Below are 2410 nucleotides of genomic sequence, written 5' to 3' on the forward strand. Positions count from 1 at the left end.
CCCCCTTTAGGTACTGAAAGGCCGCAATCAGGTCTCCCCGCAGCCTTCTCTTCTCCAGGCTGAACAAGCCCAACTCCCTCAGCCTGTCCTCATAGGAGAGGTGCTCCAGCCCTCGGATCATTTTCGTAGCCCTCCTCTGGACCCACTCCAACACTTCCATGTCCTTCTTGTGTTGAGGGCTCCAGAGCTGGATGCAGGGCTCCAGGTGAGGCCTCACCAGAGCAGAGTAGAGGGGCAGAATCACCTCCCTCGACCTGCTGGCCATGCTTCTTTTGATGCAGTCCAGAGTACGGTTGGCCTTCTGGGCCGCCAGCGCACATTTCCGGCTCATGTCCAGCTTTTCATCTGATATCGAGACAACACATGTCTTAACTTTGTCCTGCTTAGGTATTCAGGAATTACAGAAGTCCCTTCCGAAATTCTTGTTTTGATAAACTTCCTATGGTGAGCTTGGGGTCTTCCTGAGTTTATATTATGTTTCTCTCATTTTTTCAGGCATAAAAAATAATTTGTAATGAAGCAACATGTTCGGAAGCATATCAGCAACATACTTAAAAGTATTTTAATTGCTTGTGTTTTCAAGACATTTTAATGAAGTCAAATCAGGAATAGACACTCATCTGCCTAAGAACCTATAAAATATTTTACAATGACATTATAATTGACGTAACTGGTTGTATAAATTCCTGGCATTTTAAACAAAGATACCAGAGATTAGCACAAGCAAAATCATTCAGTAGGCAATTATTATTTCTGCTTTAATTATAAGTGCTTTGGGTTTTTTTTTTCTTGGTTTTTAATTTAAATATCATACTGCCAGGCTTTTTAGACAGATTTTGTGTGGGTAACCTTAGGAAGACTGTTCTCAGCAAGCAATCCCATAGCACTAATGCATGACGAGTAGTCATATTAATAAGTGTTATTAAATGTACCATTACTTTAATGCCTCATCCAAGACCGAATGAAAGACTATCATGCTGGGATCAGTCCTGGACATCCAGGAAGGACTGCTCTTCCAACTTCATCTTATAGCTGAGCAATGGCAGGAGAAACAGAGGCACACGGCAGAGCAGCCTGCCTGCAACCTGGGCAGGGACAGACAAGGCAAACAAGTGCCCTGTGGATCCCCAAGCTCACTGGGGTCTCCTGCATTTGTACAGGCTCTGGTCCCCTTATCTCCCAACCCCCAAAGAAGCAGCTGTGCCTAAGAAACAAAAACTTCACCCAAAGGACCATGCCAGGTCGTGGTATGCCAGCTGCACTGCCTTGCCTGCTGCAAAAGTTTTAAGGGGGGACTGACCTAGTTTAAACTAAAGCCACATCTGTGAGAGTGGCTCAGCAGTAGGAACAATAACGTTGCTGAGAACTGCTTTGCAACTGTGCAGTTCAGTCATCTCCTAATGAGCTTCCCTCGCACCTCTTTTCCCACTCCCACCACAGAAGAGAGGGGAGAGTCAACTTACAGCCACGTCGCACAATGCCCTCCTTTCCTGGGCGGGCAGTAAAGCACTGACTCCCAACAATTTCCTCCTCCTGAACCTCATTAGATGGTTTTATTAACTAGCAGGCTCCCCATCTTATCACACACTGCACCTGAAATCCCACTTGTATTTTTGAAGCGAGTAATTAAAGCCAGAGGTACTTGAATAAACAGGCACTGACAGAGACTAATATTCTATCAATATAATGAAGCAGCTTGCTAGAGAGTAAGATGCCCACGCTCAGACATTAACTGAGTCCAAGGGCAAAACATGCCTTGGCTGGCAAGCACATCCTCTGATGTGGGCACCCCCAGGTAAACCCCCGGTAACTTTGCTGAAACTAATCAGATTCTGGGGAGAATTTGGGTCATTAAATCTGTCAGGGGCCAAAACAAACAGAAAAGAAGTAAGGCTGCCGCCCTCAGAGCACAGAGAAACAGTAATGATCAACAATTTCAACACCTTCCCTGTAGAGACTGCAATAATTAGCCGGTAATTATTGGGCACAATTTCCTTTTACATAGCGGGACTAGGAGGTTACCTGCTTCAAGGACAGCAAATGCAACTTTGCTTCGTTCACACAAAATTGAATGGAAAATGCCACCACTGGCAGCCAAATCCCAACAGAGACAGTGCTTCATCAGCAGCACTTGTTGGTACCTATTAGAAACCACTCTGCAGTGCCATCACCCAATGTATTGCCCCTGGTTATCACTGCTGCCAGCAGAGTTGGTTCCCCTGTACGCTCCTCAGAGAGGAACAGGGGCATAAACAGCAAAAGACAGAAACAGGCAGACAGAAACTAAAAACCCAACCACTTACTTGATATTGTCAAGACATCCAGATTCGGGTTTCAGTATGGCAGTATGATGAAACATTTTATAGAGAGCAATCCCAAGGAAGATGACTTTCAGCTGCAGGGGCGGGGG

General features: G+C 45.6%; 1 protein-coding gene across 1 annotated transcript in view; it reads right to left on the reverse strand.

Moving 5' to 3' along the window:
- Positions 1-2410, reverse strand: part of ADGRL3 (adhesion G protein-coupled receptor L3) — a 271134-nt gene that overhangs the window by 45835 nt on the left and 222889 nt on the right. The window contains exon 17 of the mRNA XM_035902812.1: positions 2304-2395. Coding sequence (XP_035758705.1) covers positions 2304-2395 — 92 coding nt within the window. The remainder of the gene's footprint in view (positions 1-2303; positions 2396-2410) is intronic.

The sequence above is a fragment of the Egretta garzetta genome, unplaced genomic scaffold (assembly GCF_000687185.1).
Source record: "Egretta garzetta isolate BGI_Z169 unplaced genomic scaffold, ASM68718v1 scaffold89, whole genome shotgun sequence".
In the NCBI taxonomy this organism is placed as follows: Eukaryota; Metazoa; Chordata; class Aves; order Pelecaniformes; family Ardeidae; genus Egretta; species Egretta garzetta.